The sequence below is a fragment of the Oncorhynchus mykiss genome, chromosome 2, assembly GCF_013265735.2.
Source record: "Oncorhynchus mykiss isolate Arlee chromosome 2, USDA_OmykA_1.1, whole genome shotgun sequence".
In the NCBI taxonomy this organism is placed as follows: Eukaryota; Metazoa; Chordata; class Actinopteri; order Salmoniformes; family Salmonidae; genus Oncorhynchus; species Oncorhynchus mykiss.
In genome coordinates, this window is record NC_048566.1 from 64,387,138 (window position 1) to 64,403,620 (window position 16,483).

At 41.5% G+C, this 16,483-nt stretch overlaps 1 protein-coding gene across 1 annotated transcript; it reads right to left on the reverse strand.

The window, feature by feature from the left end:
* Nucleotides 1-3,013: 3,013 nt before the first annotated feature.
* Nucleotides 3,014-13,341, reverse strand: tesmin (testis expressed metallothionein like protein). The gene is made up of 8 exons (XM_021568081.2): nucleotides 13,010-13,341; nucleotides 12,597-12,739; nucleotides 12,305-12,381; nucleotides 10,047-10,118; nucleotides 9,725-9,827; nucleotides 4,479-4,616; nucleotides 3,999-4,132; nucleotides 3,014-3,636 (listed from the first exon to the last, which is right to left on the reverse strand). The coding sequence occupies exons 1-8, from the start codon at nucleotides 13,164-13,166 to the stop codon at nucleotides 3,453-3,455; spliced, it is 1,008 nt and encodes a 335-aa protein (XP_021423756.1). The 5' UTR covers nucleotides 13,167-13,341; the 3' UTR covers nucleotides 3,014-3,452.
* Between the last annotated feature and the right edge of the window lie 3,142 nt (nucleotides 13,342-16,483).

Consider the following 16,483-nt stretch of genomic DNA (forward strand, 5'->3'; position numbering starts at 1 on the left):
TGAGAATAGATAGAATAAACAATGTGAGAGGACGAGGACGAGTGCGTATGCGAGGTGGGCGATGAGGAGGAAGAGGAGGAGGAGGGCAAGAAAGAGGAAGAGGAGGACGAAGAGGAAGACAAAGAGTGGAAATATCTGATGAAATTCGAGCAAAAGTTATAGACCATGTTCTTGTCCATGGACTGACAATGAGGGAAGCAGGTCTTAGAGTGTAACCCAATTTGAGCCGATTTTCTGTGTCCACCATAGTAAGGACATTCAGAGAAGAGAACAGGTACAGTTTACTCCTGTATTTTTGTAATTGCAAATTTACTGTACTACACTATATGCAGCTGTTTCAATAGACATTTGTAAAGTTAATCACGGTATGTATTGTACTGCATGAATATGTTTTGTAACTGCACAACCACTTTTTGTAGAATTGCAAGGCTGCCACATGCAGGTGGAAGGACAGCTATATTCACTCGGGAGCAAGAGGCCTGTGCAAGGCATACAGTGCCTTGCAAAAGTATTCAGCCCCCTTGAACTTTGCGACCTTTTGCCACATTTCAGGCTTCAAACATAAAGATATAAAACTGTATTTTTTTGTGAAGAATCAACAACAAGTGGGACACAATCATGAAGTGGAACGACATTTATTGGATATTTCAAACTTTAACAAATCAAAAACTGAAAAATTGGGCGTGCAAAATTATTCAGCCCCCTTAAGTTAATACTTTGTAGCGCCACCTTTTGCTGCGATTACAGCTGTAAGTTGCTTGGGGTATGTCTCTATCAGTTTTGCACATCGAGAGACTGACATTTTTTCCCATTCCTCCTTGCAAAACAGCTCGAGCTCAGTGAGGTTGGATGGAGAGCATTTGTGAACAGCAGTTTTCAGATCTTTCCACAGATTCTCGATTGGATTCAGGTCTGGACTTTGACTTGGCCATTCTAACACCTGGATATGTTTATTTTTGAACCATTCCATTGTAGATTTTGCTTTATGTTTTGGATCATTGTCTTGTTGGAAGACAAATCTCCGTCCCAGTCTCAGGTCTTTTGCAGACTCCATTAGGTTTTCTTCCAAAATGGTCCTGTATTTGGCTCCATCCATCTTCCCATCAATTTTAACAATTTAGTGCAGTTCATGGTCAGTTTAGCCCACGTCTGTGCTAGACATACAGATAAGATGCCTACTACGTGACTGTCTGTTGTGAGCACTCAGAGCAACATCAACAGACACGTGAGGATCATTATCTTCGCAGTTTGAATAATTTATTACAATATTCAGTCATTTTCAGTTGAAATTCTCCAGCAATACATTTTTAAAGAGAACATGTACAAATTTACACAGCACAAATTACTACCATTTTATCATATAAAGAACATATGTCAACAATGTCAGCAGTGAAAAAGTTAATGCAAAAATACTTAAGCCTTCATCATCTTAAGACAATTCTTTGAGGTAAAATTGTCCCATAACTAAACTACTTCAACCTCAAAATATCCATCTATCTTCAATACTCCAAGTAGTGGATTAGTTGTTCGAAGTCTTCTGGGTTTTCTGAAATTCATTGACCTCAACCTTTGGAACCCTATGGTCAAAATTGGAATATGACAATGCGTAGTCAATCTCACATTACTAAAGTCTGTCAATGATGTTCAATATATACAATAGGCTATGCCATTGTATAACAATTTCACATTTGGCATATTATAAAATGAAGACTAACCTTTAATAAGTGTGTACCAGCCATTCAACCCTGATTTGTAAACACTGTCATCATAGTCAGGTACATCTCTTGTGCCATCTGAAAGTCACGAAATACAATATCCATTATCGATCGCTTTTGGGAAGCAGTACGTGATGAGAAGAAAATGCCCTACGACATGGAAGCAGTACGTGACGAGAAGAAAATGCCCTACGACATGGAAGCAATACGCGACGAGAAGAAAATGCCCTACGACATGGAAGCAGTACGTGACGAGAAGAAAATGCCCTACGACATGGAAGCAGTACGTGACGAGAAGAAAATGCCCTACGACATGGAAGCAGTACGTGACGAGAAGAAAATGCCCTACGACATGGAAGCAGTACGTGACGAGAAGAAAATGCCCTACGACATGGAAGCAGTACGTGACGAGAAGAAAATGCCCTATGACATGGAAGCAGTACGTGACGAGAAGAAAATGCCCTACGACATGGAAGCAGTACGTGACGAGAAGAAAATGCCCTACGACATGGAAGCAGTACGTGACGAGAAGAAAATGCCCTACGACATGGAAGCAGTACGTGACGAGAAGAAAATGCCCTACGACATGGAAGCAGAGCCAGAAGTTCAACTTACATTTCCCTTTGAGATACATCATTGACTGAGGGCCCCAGCGGTTTGGATTCATTTTAATCTGTCGAACAACGTAGAGATAAACTCATTTAGATCACATGGCTGTAGTTGCTGCATTCATTAGCAGTACAAGTATACTAATACATGTTCTTTAAAAACAGTTCAGAAAATAACAAGATTAATAAAATGATTTACCTTTTGAGCATGTGATTCCACAATCAACCAAATCACAATGATTGTGCAAGTCCATTGAATCGTTGTTCTTGACCTCTACAAATAAATAAACATCCCATTACTTCTCCTTATAGCCTGTTTTTTTGTTGTTGAAAATACTCAAAATTGTAATATCTAATACTTACCATGTCTACAAAAGAGCTGCCTGTCTACAGCCAAGCCAAACCATCTGTGATTGGGCCAATGTTCTTGTCCCCTTTTATTTTTAGGGATAGCAACAGGGTCTCAGGTTCAATAGTACCCCCGTGTGAGACAACTGTTGCAGGTACTCTGAGCTCTCCTAGGAAGGCTGTTGCTGTTAGCTCAAAAACAAAAAGCTTACGTCAAGACCTCAATTGACATAATGAAAGTCAATACAATTAGAGTATCCTGGATCTTTAGATCTTTTTTTAAAGATTCTGCATATTGTTTATTTGCAGACATTTAGAAACATTAAAACTAATCACATTGTCGGAATTTAATATTTTATTTTCACAGAATGCTCATCAGTACATTTGGATGTTGTATTTTAACAGAGACTCAACAGGGACATTTGCATAAAATTAAACGTTCTTTCTGCAGCTTAAAAAGAAAGGATGAAAGAAATGGAAAGAATTGTTCACAATAACTATTTTTTTTAAAATTCATATTTCAAACCAATGACATATGACCCAAAGCTGATGGAACTGTCCTCCATTCTGAGACTTAAACTAAAGTGAGTGAATAAGTTAAATAAATTAACTCATAAATACATGCATAAATCAATTATGTAAGAAATAAATACATACGCATACACAATTCACAACATCTTGTTAATAAACATGTTGCTAAAAAATGGCAGTTTAAATGTCATCATGTCTAGAACAGACCATATCCAAAATGTTAATCAACTTGTCCTACATGAGATTCTATCTACGAGCTAGTAGATTTAAATATTGACCGAACAATCTGCGTCAAACACTGGCCGAACTCCTCCAAAATCATTTTCTCAGCTTGACACAGCGTGTAGCCTTCCTTCTCAGCCTCCTCTGCTTGCGCCAGAAGACAGCCGCATGTGGCTTCCACGACGTCGAGCGTGATGCACGACAGAGGACACCTATCAGCCAAAAGACCAACAGTGAACAAAAGAAGGAAGGAGGAGACCATTCTCCTCTCCTTACAACAACAACATAATGCAATTAGCCAAGTCCTGAAGAGACTAAATGATTTGTTTGTCAAGTGAAATGAAAATCATCTTACACTACATATGCATAGATATTCATTCATGGCCTACTTCCTAGTCAATTACTTATTAAGCCATCATGTTTAGGATTAATTTATTATGATTTTTAAACGATTCATTATTTAATTGACTAAACCTGGGGGGGGGGGGTAAGGGAGTTGAACAGAAAGCAGGGAATGATTGCTTTCAAAAATGTTTTTAAATCTATGACATTGAATTAATTTAGATGTCCTCACTTGTCCTTGTCACATTTGGCCTTCTTGTAGAAGGTGGTGTCAGGGCTGTCCCACACCATGGTCTTCCTCTCTGGACTGTCCTCATAGTTTCTGCAGCCCACACACTTACAGGTGGATGAGCACATTATCTTGGCCTGTATGGGACAATAGAAACACTACTGTTACAGACTAGTATTCTACACTGGCTATACCAAACATTAGGAACACCTTCCTGATATTGAGTTGCAGTGCCCTTTACCCTCAGAACAGCCTAAAGGACTCTAACAAGGTGTTGAAAGCGTTCCACAGGGATGCTGGCCCATGTTGACTCCAATGCTTCAAACAGTTGTGTCAAGTTGGCTGGATGTCCTTTGGGTGGTGGACCCTTCTTGATACACACAAGAAACTGTAGCGCATGAAAAACCCAGCAGCGTTGCAGTTCTTGACACTACAGGTTCCTCTTAAGTCAAACAGAGTAATTAATGTTTTATCCATATATACCTCATAGCACTCGCAGTAGTTCTTCAGACAGCCTGAGCGTTTGCAGTTGCAGCCCTTGTTGTGGCGTCCTTTGATCTCTCCCAGTTTCCCGTTTCCAATCTTTGGTCTGAACGCCTCGGGATTTCTGTCCAGACAAATCTTCAGGAAAATTATATGTTTATCAATCTTAAAATAACATAGAAAGCAGTCTACCAATAATAATTAAACATTATTTATCACCAACTCCCTACACGTCTAGCTCAGTTGACTTTGACAATATTTTTCACTTACAAGATTAAAGATACCGACTAACACTAAAGCATACACACAAAAAAAGATTCTACCTAAAAGGCTTCTTCGACTGTCCCCATTGGAGAACCCTTTGAAGAACCCTTTTGGTTCCAGGTAGAACCCCTTTGGGTTCCATAAAGAACCCTTTCCACAGAGGGTTCTATCTGGAATCCAAAAGTGCTATTCTATGGCAGGGGTGTCAAACTCATTCCACATAGGGTCGAATGTCTACAGGTTTTTCAATTAAGATCTAGTCAACCAGGTGAGGGGAGTTTCTTACTAATTAGTGACCTTAATTCATCAATCAAGTTCAAGGGTGGAGCGAAAACCCGCAAACACTTAGCCCTCCGTGGAATGAGTTTAACACGTGTTCTATGGGGACAGCCAAAGGTTCCTTTTGGAACCCTTTTTTCTACGTGTGTAGGGGAACCCTGGTCCACTGAAGCTGTTGTCTTTCTGTCTGCTGGCAACTCCAGTGGCTCACTGAGCCATCAAACTCCCCTAATAGTCTGACCCTCTAACCTTGGGCGAATCCATAAATGGTTCAATACAAACCCTGATGAGTTCATTCAAGCAGTGTAGTGCCTGTCAGCAATGACAGCAGGCAGATACAATGGGTGTCCTCTCAACAACTTCACCAGTTGTTTCAAGACATGACTAGCACTGTTGTGGTGACCATATCATTGGCACACCGGCAAACAAAATTCCATGTGACTAATCAACTAATCTCCTTTCATGCACTCTGGACATGCGTTGGTTGTACCCAACTCACTAACAACCATCAGGTCCTTATGGCCTGGTACTCAGGGCTCTATTGTCCCTCCATCAGGTCCTAATGGCCTGTTACTCAGGGCTCTATTGTCCCTCCATCAGGTCCTAATGGCCTGTTACTCAGGGCTCTATTGTCCCTCCATCAGGTCCTAATGGCCTGGAACTCAGGGCTCTATTGTCCCTCTAACCACTCTGACATCTATGCAAATGCAATCGAAAATCACATCAAACACTCATCAAAACAGTATCGTGCTTTTAAAACTCACCTCACTGTGCTACACCGGCTCCGACGCTCATGGGATGTGGCAGGGCTGGCAAACAGTTACAGACTAAAAAGTAGGTGCCCAGTGACATGAAACAGGTCAACATTCACAAGGCAGCAGGGCCCGACGGATTACCAGTATGTGTACTCCGAGCATGTGCTGACCAACTGTCTTCACTGACATTTTCAACCTGTCCCTGACTGAGTCTGTAATATCAACATATTTCATGCAGACCACCATAGTCCCTGTGCCCAAGAACACTAAGGTAACCTGCCTAAATGGCTACCGAACGTAGCACTCATGTCTGTAGCCATGAAGTGCTTTGAAAGGCTGGTCATGGCTCACATCAACACCATTATCCCAGAAACCCTAGACCCACTCCAATTTGCATATCTCTATTGCACTCAACACTGCCCTTTCCCACCTAGACAAAAGGAACACCTATGTGAGAATGCTATTCATCAACTACAGCTCAGCGTTCAACACCATAGGGCCCTCAAAGCTCATCACTAAGCCAAGGACCCTGGGACTAAACATCTCCCTCTGCAACTGTATCCTGGACTTCCTGACGGGCCGTCCCTAGGTGGTAAGGGTAGGTAACAACACATCCGCCACACTGATCCTCAACACGTAGGCCCCTCAGGGGTACGTGCTCAGTCCCCTCCAGTACTCCCTGATCACTCATGACTGCAAAGCCAGGCACAACTCCAACAACATCATTAAGTTTGCTGATGACACAACAGTGGTTGGCCTAATCACCGACAACAATGAGACAGCCTACAGGGAGGAGGTCAGAGACCTGACCGTGTGGTGCAAGGACAACAACCTATCCCTCAACGTGATCAAGACAAAGGAGATGATTGTGGACTACAGGAAAAGGAGGACCGAGCACACCCCCATTCTCATCGACGGGGCTGTAGTGGAGCAGGTTGAGAGCTTCAAGTTCCTTGGCGTCCACATCAACAACAAACTAACATGGTCCAAGCACACCAAGACAGTCGTGAAGAGGGCATGACAAAACCTATTCCCCCTCAGGAGACTGAAAAGATTTGGCATGGGTCCATAGATCCTCAAAAGGTTCTACAGCTGCACCATTGAGAGCATCCTGACGGGTTGCATCACTGCTTGGCACCACAGAGGGTAGTGCATACGGCTCAGTACATCACCAGGGCCAAGCTTCCTGCCATCCAGGACCTCTATACCAGGCGGTGTCAGAGGAATGCCCTAATAATTGTCAAAGACTCCAGCCAACCTAGTCATGGATTGTTCTCTTTGCTAACGCACGGCAAGCGGTACCAGAGCGCCAAGTCTAGGTCCAAAAGGCTTCTTAACAGCTTCTTCCCCCAAGCCATAAGACTCCTGAAAAGCTAATCAAAGGGCTAGATGCCTACTGGAGAAATTATTTGTATTGCTTTTAATCTTTTTAAATGAATATCTTATTAACACTTTGTTCTAGCTAGCTATTTGTGTAGGTAGCTATCAAGTAAACCCAATGATACACTGCTGCTACTTTCTGTTTATTATCTACACATAGTCACTTTAACTCCACCTACATGTACATATTACCTAAATTACCTTGACTAACCGGTGCCCCCCCGCACATTGACTCTGTACCGGTACCCCCTGTATAAAGCCTCGCTTTTGTTATCTTTCTGCTGCTGTTTAATTATTTGTTACTTTTATTTTCTACTTAATACTTTTTTTCTTAAAATTCTTAAAAGCATTGTTGGTTAAGAGCTTGTAAGTAAGCATTTCACTGTAAGGTCTGCGCATGTGACAAATAAAATGTTATTAGATTTTTTAAACATTTATTCTATTTAACTAGGCAAGTCAGTTAATAACAAATTATTTTTTGATTTGATCAACATGAAGAAAGAAGTTCAACAATAAGTTGAAACTGAGTGTAAAACATGGTAGTTGTGGATGTTGTTTTAAAGCCTATCACAACGAAATGGACTGTGCTTTCTAAGGTGATGATTACTTCAAAACATCCCTTCGCATATTAGAGCTTATGTATACGCATAGGCCTATGAGCCCAATCCCGAAAATCCTGATTTAAAATAATGATTGTGCTGTTATTCAATACATACATGACAGAAAAACATACAAAAACCAAAAAAAGATTTAAAGATTTATTTTGTACATAATTGGTCCAGCCTATACTCCAAAAATGTAAAGATTATAGTAATCACCTTTGTGTGGACTGTATTATTATGCATACTGGATGGACTGGTTCTCTTATGCTACACTCCAACATTACTATCCATGAGTCTGGGAGAGAACCTACAGGCCTAGGTGATGCTGTTGGTTTATTGATTGTGCAGGGCGGCTACAGAGTAGGCTGGTTAGCCTACAATTACAGTGAATTAGTATTTGATTTTGAATAGGGCATTTTCACCACTATGCGTTTCCATCTCCTCTCTCTCCTCAATTCCTCTCTCCAGCGAGCAGAGAGGGGCTGTCAAAAGTTTAATGAAATACGTTTAGTTGTGAAAACATCGATGTTCCCGAACAGATTTCACTTGGTTTCCCAAATTAAGCACTGGGTAGCTGCAGGAACATAATTGGAGAGCCCATGGCATACAGAGTTTAGACGGAATATCACCTGTCGCACAGTGAGAGTGTGCATGCTCCTCAAACAGCGGTGGAGTGAAATAACTGGAGAAGCCTACCAGCGTGATTGAAAAAGAAACCAACGGGGGGCTCCACTCGCTATTTGAGTGCATATGGCTGACGTCTTTTCCCCCTGCCTATCTGATAATGGGCCATTCTAAATTCAAAAGGCACTCGCACATTTAAGATATCTTTGTTGCAGGTGTATGGTAACAATTGAATAACATGACAGAAGAAAGCTGCACGCCTCTCTTGCTAGTGTCACTGTCCTCTTGAGGCCGATGTGTAGAGCTTAAAAAAATAACAGTGATGCAAGAGCAGCACGCTGGTTGTTTCTTTTTTCTAAATCGAAATAAAGACAAGATAAAATTGAGAATAGTGAAAATAATATGAACACTTGATGAGAGAACAGCGTGTGCAGCCTGAGGCAACGAACAGAGCGCAAGCTTCTCACATCATCAATAGCCTATAGTTACATCATAAAACCCATATATGTTCTGATTTCTAAGACATTCTACGGTTTGTATCATTCACGTCTAAAGTTGACAAATAAGTCTAAACCTAGCGTATAGCACCTGTTTCAAATTATCACTTTTACGCTCAACATAGCCACTTCATATGCATTCCGGAATGGGAAAAATATCCTTTCTATTTTATTCAGCTATTTTCAATTATGTTCTTCTTACTATAAAATCATATCATATTAAAGAATGGCAGACTTATAAGCATATCTTGTCTGCTAAATGAACAAGCCCACAGCCTATGGCATGGCGCATAGCCAGATAACAACATACAGAAGGTCAACTCATATTCTGTTCTTTTGAAATACATTTTCTTCATATCGTGTTTCTTTAGACCTGCCTAAAATATAGAATGGATGTGTTGTGATGGTGTATATTAAATTGATTTATTATACTTTTTTTTAAACGTAAATGTTCCAAAGGGACGCTTCAGCGGCTTGTATGTGTGGAGGCCTGGAGATACTAAACATGTTTATGTTAATTAACGGACATTTACAATGGGACCAGCAGTCTTTCAGCGGCTTGTATGTGTGGAGGCCTGGAGATACTAAACATGTTTATGTTAATTAACGGACATTTACGATGGGACCAGCAGTCTTTCAGCGGCTTGTATGTGTGGAGGCCTGGAGATACTAAACATGTTTATGTTAATTAACGGACATTTACGATGGGACCAGCAGTCTTCTGCATGATAATTATCAGCTGATAAAATGTCATGACTGCCACAGAATGGACAACTTGTAATCAGTAGGGACAGGAGTTGTTCCTAACCAGGAAAAACTCTAATGAGACAAGTGTTTCACTGTACCTTGATGGCCTTGTATCGCTCTGACTCGTGCTCATTGTTGTTGCAGCAGTTGATGCAGTTGCAGTTGCTGCAGACGTCGCCGTTAGCGAAGCAGTCACAGTAACTACAAAGACGGCATACACAGTGATTAGACCAGTACAATAATGTACAATGGCAAATAACATGAGGAGTGAAGGTCTTAGGACACACCCAATACTTGCTGAGTCATTGCTTGGTCATTCTACAAACATTCACACATGAGATCACACTTGTCAGTCTACATAACAGATAACAGAGTAGGAAAGAAACTACTGTATATCTCACTGGTTGTGATACAACTCACAGTTTGAGACACTGAGATTTAGTGCAGTTGCAGGGCTTCTTGGATTTGGAGTCCCATAGAGATCCACTGAGACTTGATCAAGGTGAAAGAGAAGATGCAGAGTTACTACCATGACCTGCTGACCATATGATCTATGACAATATCTGCAGTGTCATAGTCAGCTAGCTAGCACACGGTTATAGATCTACACTGCTCAAAAAAATAAAGGGAACACTAAAATAACACATCCTAGATCTGAATGAATGAAATATTCTTATTAAATACTTTTTTCTTTACATAGTTGAATGTGCTGACAGCAAAATCACACAAAAAGTATCAATGGAAATCAAATATCAACCCATGGAGGTCTGGATTTGGAGTGACACTCAAAATTAAAGTGTAAAAACACACTACAGGCTGATCCAACTTTGATGTAATGTCCTTAAAACAAGTCAAAATTAGGCTCAGTAGAGTGTGTGGCCTCCACGTGCCTGTATGACCTCCCTACAACGCCTGGGCATGCTCCTGGACAGTCTGCGGTGCAACGTGGCGTTGGTGGATGGAGCGAGACATGATGTCCCAGATGTGCTCAAATGGATTCAGGTCTGGGGAACGGGCGGGCCAGTCCATAGCATCAATGCCTTCCTCTTGCAGGAACTACTGACACACTCCAGCCACATGAGGTCTAGCATAGTCTTGCATTAGGAGGAAACCAGGGCCAACCGCACCAGCATATGGTCTCACAAGGGGTCTGAGGATCTCATCTCGGTACCTAATGGCAGTCAGGCTACCTCTGGCGAGCACATGGAGGGCTGTGCGGCCCCCCAAAGAAATGCCACCCCACACCATGACTGACCCACGCCAAACCGGTCATGCTGGAGGATGTTGCAGGCAGCAGAACGTTCTCCACGGCGTCTCCAGACTCTGTCACGTGCTCAGTGTGAACCGGCTTTCATCTGTGAAGAGCACAGGGCGCCAGTGGCGAATTTGCCAATCTTGGTGTTCTCTGGCAAATGCCAAACGTCCTGCACGGTGTTGGGCTGTAAGCACAATCCCCACCTGTGGACGTCGGGCCCTTATACCACCCTCATGGAGTCCATTTCTGACCGTTTGAGCAGACACATGCACATTTGTGGCCTGCTGGATGTCATTTTGCAGGGCTCTGGCAGTGCTCCTCCTGCTCCTCCTTGCACAAAGGCGGAGGTAGCAGTCCTGCTGCTGGGTTGTTGCCCTCCTACGGCCTCCTCCACATCTCCTGATGTACTGGCCTGTCTCCTGGTAGCGCCTCCATGCTCTGGACACTACGCTGACAGACACAGCAAACCTTCTTGCCACAGCTCGCATTGATGTTCCATCCTGGATGAGCTGCACTACCTGAGCCACTTGTGTGGGTTGTAGACTCCGTCTCATGCTACCACTAGAGTGAAAGCACTGCCAGCATTCAAAAGTGACCAAAACATCAGCCAGGAAGCATAGGAACTGAGAAGTGGTCTGTGGTCACCACCTGCAGAACCACTCCTTTATTGGGGATGTCTTGCTAATTGCCTATAATTTCAACCTGTTGTCTATTCCATTTGCACAACAGCATGTGAAATTTATGGTCAATCAGTGTTGCTTCCTAAGTGGACAGTTTGATTTCACAGAAGTGTGATTGACTTGGAGTTACATTGTGTTGTTTAAATGTTCCCTTTATTTTTTTGAGCAGTGTATAACCAGCATTTCTATGTGAATTTGGTCGGATCGCCCAAAAAGTTACATATTGAAACTTCACAACTTTTACTCCACTAGATTCCTAAAGAAAATATGTACTTTTTACTCCCATACATTTTCCATGACACCGTAAATTACTTACATTTTGAAAGCTCAGGCAGGCCAAAATTCTGGTCCAATTCACACACATATCAATATAACAGGTTGCCCTCCCTACTGCTTCTGATCTGGCAAACTCACTATACACAAATACTGTGTTTGTAAATTATGTCTGAGTGTTGAAGTGTATCCTTCTATTTGTAAATATAAAAAATTGAAAATCGAGCTGTCTGGTTTGCTTAATATAGGGAATTTGATGTACAGCATACTTTTAAAAAAAACTTTTACTCAATTATGACATTGGAGTACTTTTTCCACCACTGTACTTCAGTACATCTAAAACTAGATACTTTTAGACTTTTAGTAAAGTAGTATTTAAGTGGATTCATGTGGAATCCTTTGCATTTTTCTTATCGTTTTAATGGAAAACCGGGACAAATTCCATTTGTCACATCCCCTAGTGTTCCTACCGTAAGACACTGCTTGCCGTGGACTGACCATCAGGGACCATGCATAGGGAGTCAGGATACTCAGGATACTGGTGGTACTGGCAGGACAACCATATACATGTCACTTTTCAACTTCATGGTCAACTGTTATGAAGTTCATTTTTCTTTTTAGCTTTTCAAGTTTGATGGTTGATTTAGTGTTATTTATCAGTAGTAAAAGCAAACATTCTGGCCTACATTTTTTGATTGTTAAAGCCACAGTTGATCTTATGCAGGTCATGAGACTTGAGGATGAGACAGACATGCTACTGACCTGTGAGAAGTAGGGTGCAGGTATGTGGTTGTAGCTGTATCCAGAGCTAGGAGGACCAGAGAAAACCAGATGGTTGGGGGAAAGGAGGCCGTGGTTGGGCCCAATGGGAGGCAGGCTAATAGAGGGCAGGTAGGACTGAGAAGCTGTAGTACATGAAGAATGAGATTGGTGTCGATACTGCACAACACATCATACATACCCTGCTATGAATATTTATTTATCTAAAAATACATAATAAACATTCTGGGATTAAATAGTTTATACATCAATATTGGCTTACTTATTAAGACGTATTGAAATAACCAGAACAGCTCAACAACAGTAGGCCTATGAGGTATGGGATGATCAAGATTCTTCATGGTAGCCTACACGTCAACAACACAGCACTAAGACGTGATCTGCCTGCCTCTAACCTTTTCCCATTGAGTAGCTCTGCTCTGAGTTTTCCTTAGAGGATGTGGTGTAGTAGTGGGTCTCTGGACTGGAGTCAGGGTGGCCAGGAGGCAAAGAGTGGAGCATCTGACCTGGGCTACAATGGTTCATTACCACCATCTGCCCTCGGCCACTCATGTTGCACACAACCTAGATAAAGCCCCACAGTGGACGTGTCATAATACCCATAAAACCAAGCAGTCAAATAGGGAAATGGTTCCAATCGTTTTCCCACCATTCCTTTTGCCCATAGGGGATTTTGAAACACTTAAAATAAGGGCTGTGTTTTGTGTAGGCTTACCCTGGTGTGACTTTTTGGTAACCATGTAAATCTCTCGGATAAGGTGACTTATCAATATATTCAGCTCTACTCTGAGAATAGAAAATGCTAATTAGCATCAAAGTAGACATCATGCAAGACTACAAATCCCTGCAAGCTTCTGTACGTAATTTTTAGCTGACATTTTTGCGAACAGGCATTGTGTCAATTTAAGACTTGCCAAAGACAGTTCACAGAATTGTCAATTTAAGGAAATGTTGCTTATTTATTCATTAGTAAATGTTGTTAACATTAGATAGTTAATCCAGAGATTCTTACCTTTGCCTTGATTCGGCAGTCTCATCCAGATCATGGCATTTGTAGATCTGTATGAGCTAATTCGCATTTCATTTTGAGGAGGTAAATACAGGCAAATATACTAATAAAAGTCACCTTGCCCTGAGAGAGATTTCCATCGTTATCAAAACGTCACGCCAGGGTAAGCCTACACGAAACACAGCCATTATTTAAGTGTTTCTAAAATCCCCTATGGGAAAATGGATGGTGAAAAAACTATTTGAACTATTTCCCTGTTTAATTGCTAGGTTTTATGGGTATTATGACTCATACTGTGGTACTCTTATGGAGTTACAGTTTACTTCTACACACTCACAGAACCATGTCCATCTGTAGAGTAGGCCTTCATTGTGGAATTGAATGTGTACTGTAGTGCCTAAAGGTAATACATGTTGTTGAGGATGGAAAACTGTGCCCAGTGGAAAATTCCCACTGGGCACACACTGGTGTTTCCACGTCATTTCAATGAAATTACATTTAACCAACATAGAATAGACGTTGTATTGAAGTCTGTGCCCAGTGGGTTTTATATATATCTCTAGGCTAAACAATTAGACACTCACAGTGGCGTTCTCCCCAAGCTGGTGGTCTAGGTGCTGTAGATACACAGTGAGCGGCCCATTGGCCTAGAGACCGAAAACACAGAGATTTTATAATCAGATGCCTGGCATTTCATAGCTAAAGATGCATATCACTGAGAATCCACACAGTAATGGTCTTGAGTTATGGTTGTTATGAAAGGCCCTTCACATATCCTCGTTAGAATTATTGCTTAACACAAACTAACACACCATTTGACTCTTGTAAGGTCATTGCGATCATGTTTAGAATACTTCTCTATCTTTTGACTCAGAGAGCCCTATTCAATAATTACCATTCAATCAGGTTTCCAAGGCTAGATCAAATCATATAAATTCTCTTTGCTATGCAAGACTGCATATTAAAATTGTCACGCTGACATTTAGCCCGTTTTTCACACAGTCAACCCTTTTTCATTGATCACATGAATCCAAGAATGTGTCTATTCCTGCAGTGCAAAATTCATGAAATAAATGCTTTCTGGTAAAGGTTGTCTATGGTCCTGCATTATACATTATTACCATTTATCTGTGTCATTGCAAGCATGTGCAGTATGTAGGTTACATGTACACTTGTACTCATCAGACAGTAAGTTGGAAATCCTCTTACAGACTGACTGATGTCCATTTGATTCTGAGGCATTAGCTCGGCCATAGTCTCCTGTTTGCGATAGGACTCTGGTCCGTGGTCATCCTTGCTGTCTGGGCAAATGCTCGCCACAGCATCATAAATTTCACCCTGGACAAAACAAAATAAAATGAATATGTAACATAACACAAACTTGAATTAGAGCAATATACTGTACCACCTCAATAATTGATAGTGATGTCAAAATATCCAATAAAATATCAGTGTATTGGGTAAGTACATTCTGCATCGCCGGATGCCCCGGGTTTGCACCTTTTAGACCATTCTATTGGTAATTTTTAAAATCTCCACCCACTCGGGGCGCCAGGTGTTGCAATACAAACTCACCCATAGATTGAGGATTGTAATATAATTTCTAAGGTTTGTTTTTGGTTTGAATTAGCACTTACTGACAACATATTGCTGTGGACTGGGCCCTCAGATGACCACTGGCCACCAAGTGAACTGAGATTACTGTTATTAGCTAAACTGGGGTTCATTAAATGGAACGGGCTAGACTGGGGGAGCACATAATCTCCATGAGTAGCAAATTGGTATTGAGGGAGTGAGGGCTCAGCATCATGTGGAGGTGGGTAGAATCTGTAGTTGGTACAGTGGTGGTCCATCCTGCTGGACCCAGCTTCTCTGCTGTACCCTGACCACTCTCCACCTGAACCATGGGGCATCACTCCTGGCACACTGAAGTCAGTGTGATCGCCTGAATCAATGTTGACGTCCAATGTTCTTAGGTGGCGACCATAGTTCTCAGAGGAATAGACAGCGGAGGTTTCGGATCCATTGTCCAAACTTCTTTGGTTTTGCTCTTTGAGGCAACTCATTCTGAAAACAAGGCTCCTACCTGACAGAAGCATAAATCAGTGACAGTGGTGTTAGCCTGGATGGATAGTTAGTAAAACACTGGCCCAGAGATGCATTTTAGGCTGACTTCATGGTTAGAATCAATGAGCATGGTTCTAACGATTCAATTTAGCCTTAAGATGCTTTTGGGAAATCGGCCCAGATGTCTAGTCTAGTTAAATTAGCTAGAGAATCAGTCAGTTCACCATTCAATAATACATTTGACATATAGCTTTCCTTCGTCATGATTTTAGGCGTTAGCATAGCTAGAATAGATAGTTGAGCTAATTACTGTAGCTAGCTAACTTAGTACAATACTATTCATATAAATATTTTACGTTTTTTTCTCGACCTCTCTTGTTCCAATAGCTATTAGTTGGACAGTTCACAACAAATAACAATGCTTGTGTTTCAAAGCTAATTAGTACTAGCTAGCTACCTCCACCAATAACTTTACCTGACAGTCAGCTGTGGAAGAACCTTTCCTGAGGCGAAGTGACTGGAGGGAGGGGCGGTGCGAGCCACATCCATCTTTCAAAATGGATGCGTTCGATGGCTTGGCTAGTGCCAGGGGGGATGTTTTGGATTTGCACATTGGGGCTAGTAATAATGTTATATAATTTAAATGAGTAGTGAATAGGGATTGGACTGATTTAAGAGGGAAATCATTTTTGATTGGCTTGTATTAGTTTACTAATTATTTGTGTTTTTACACATCTAAATAGAATAGATCTTTGTTATTATTGAATATTTTGTTAGTGTCCTATGGCGGGTG

Excerpts from the sequence above, each read along its gene's own strand:
- tesmin (XM_021568081.2), bottom strand. The coding sequence starts at position 13,166 with ATGAGTGGCCGAGGGCAGATGGTGGTAATGAACCATTGTAGCCCAGGT. Across the intron at positions 12,740-13,009 it reads GAGCTACTCAATGGGAAAAG|CTTCTCAGTCCTACCTGCCC; the intron begins GTTAGAGGCAGG and ends CATGTACTACAG. Across the intron at positions 4,617-9,724 it reads AGCGATACAAGGCCATCAAG|ATTTGTCTGGACAGAAATCC; the intron begins GTACAGTGAAAC and ends ATTTTCCTGAAG.